Below are 1,789 nucleotides of genomic sequence, written 5' to 3' on the forward strand. Positions count from 1 at the left end.
ACCACCAGCACTCAAACCACCAAATCCAGCCCCAAACCACAACCATCACCAGAGCCCTGACCCCTAGGGCTGTGATAGGGTTTTTCATCTTTTTGAGACTCTGTACTTGTTCTTGTGTGAACTTGGGCAAGTGTGTAATGGGCGAACCAGGGATGCCTGACTCCCAGGTGGGGCCTTCACCAGCCCTACCTTCCAGGCCTGTTAGCATAATTAAAGGAATGGGCAGCTGCAGATGACTTGGCAGGTTCGGACACTGTAACAGTGATGGCAATGAATGGCCGTCCCCGCTGCCGTCAGCTCTCCACACGTCACTGGCATCAGCCCAGCTCAGTGTCTCTGCCCGTTCCGACAGCCCTCTCCTCGTCGTTAAGCTCTGCACGCTCAGTGGACCACGGTGGAGTGCCGAGGGCTCCTTGCCTCCCTGTTTCCTGAGATGTCAGGGCTGCCACAGCTCCCTGTCACAGACAAGGAGATGGGTGGCATGCTGAAGCTGGCATCCTGGTGAGCACAGAGCTGCTGCCGTAGCCTTCTATTTTGTGGTGCTACTGTGAACTGACTCACCCTGTGTTCTCCGTAGGTGACTATCCTGCACCCAGAGCCGTCCTCACAGGCCATGACCACGAGGTTGTCTGCGTGTCCGTGTGTGCAGAGCTGGGACTTGTTATCAGTGGTGCTAAAGGTTAGCCATTTTTAAAAATGTTACATCCTAAGGATGGGGGTAATGGGGGCAGGTACCAGAAAGGCAGAGCAACTGGCTTCTGGTTCCCCAGAGAGAGGAAGGAGGTGAGTGGGGGACAAAGGAGAATGGGCCCTGTGTGGCCCTCACAAGAATCATCCCATTTGCCACAGTCCAAAAGAACCATTACAGACAGTTTCATCAAAGACCCCATAGACAAATCCTGATCAGAAGAGGTAAATGTAGATAGAATTTCACATTCTCACAGACAGTGGACTTTCTGTAACCAACAAGAGTAGATGAATTCCTGAAACCATTTCGTTAAAATAATCTTTAAACCTTTAACCAGATATATTCCTTGAAATCATCCCAAAACAGAGCAACAGATTAGCTTGTTCAGTGATACAAGGCCTTCACGTAGCACGCTGTGCTCTGTTATGACCCATGTGTGATCAAATTGACAACAGCAAGCAAACTGAGAGGCAGGAGGTGTGTGTGAGCGAGGGGCACCATTCACTCGGGAGCGGGAGGAGGGCTCCACAGCCTGAGGAGTGTGTCTGGTGTCGCTAGCTTGCAAATGCAGAAGCTGCTCAGTTGTTGGATATTATGCTGTGTGGTTCCTCACCAGCGGCAACCACATAAATACCGTGGGGGCATGCTGTCTTTGCTCTCAAGCTGCCACAGTTGAGATTTCTCTCTTCCAGGAGGAACTCCTACACAGATAGAATCCAGAGAACTTTTGTAGCTGATCCATTAGAATATCACTGTTCACTAGTAATTAATAGCAAATGTATATACAGTTTTATGTAATGTTTTGTAACCATTCTAGACAAAACACTTTTCAATTAAGTTGCATATTGTACATCCATCCAATACGACCTTTAAAAATAATATATTAAAAGACAAGCAGTAAATTCCTATGATGGGGAGGCCATGATGTAGCAGGGGGCGTGGGGAGTGGAGATTGGGAGGGAAAGAAAACAAACACCCATGATGCAGTGGGGGGTGAAAATACCCATGATGCAGTTGTCATTGTTGTTGTTCTGTGCTGTCGAGTCGCTTGCGACTCATAGCGACCCTATGTACAACAGCCCTAAACTCTGCTCTGTCCTG

General features: G+C 49.0%; 1 protein-coding gene across 1 annotated transcript in view; it reads left to right on the forward strand.

Annotated features, from left to right (window-relative positions):
• The window catches only part of NBEA (neurobeachin), a 924,058-nt gene that overhangs the window by 913,451 nt on the left and 8,818 nt on the right, over positions 1-1,789 (forward strand). Inside the window, exon 58 of the mRNA XM_006879639.1 lies at positions 578-679. Coding sequence (XP_006879701.1) covers positions 578-679 — 102 coding nt within the window. The remainder of the gene's footprint in view (positions 1-577; positions 680-1,789) is intronic.

Source organism: Elephantulus edwardii, unplaced genomic scaffold (genome assembly GCF_000299155.1).
Source record: "Elephantulus edwardii isolate Elephantulus edwardi_28Jun2011 unplaced genomic scaffold, EleEdw1.0 scaffold00004, whole genome shotgun sequence".
Taxonomy (NCBI): Eukaryota; Metazoa; Chordata; class Mammalia; order Macroscelidea; family Macroscelididae; genus Elephantulus; species Elephantulus edwardii.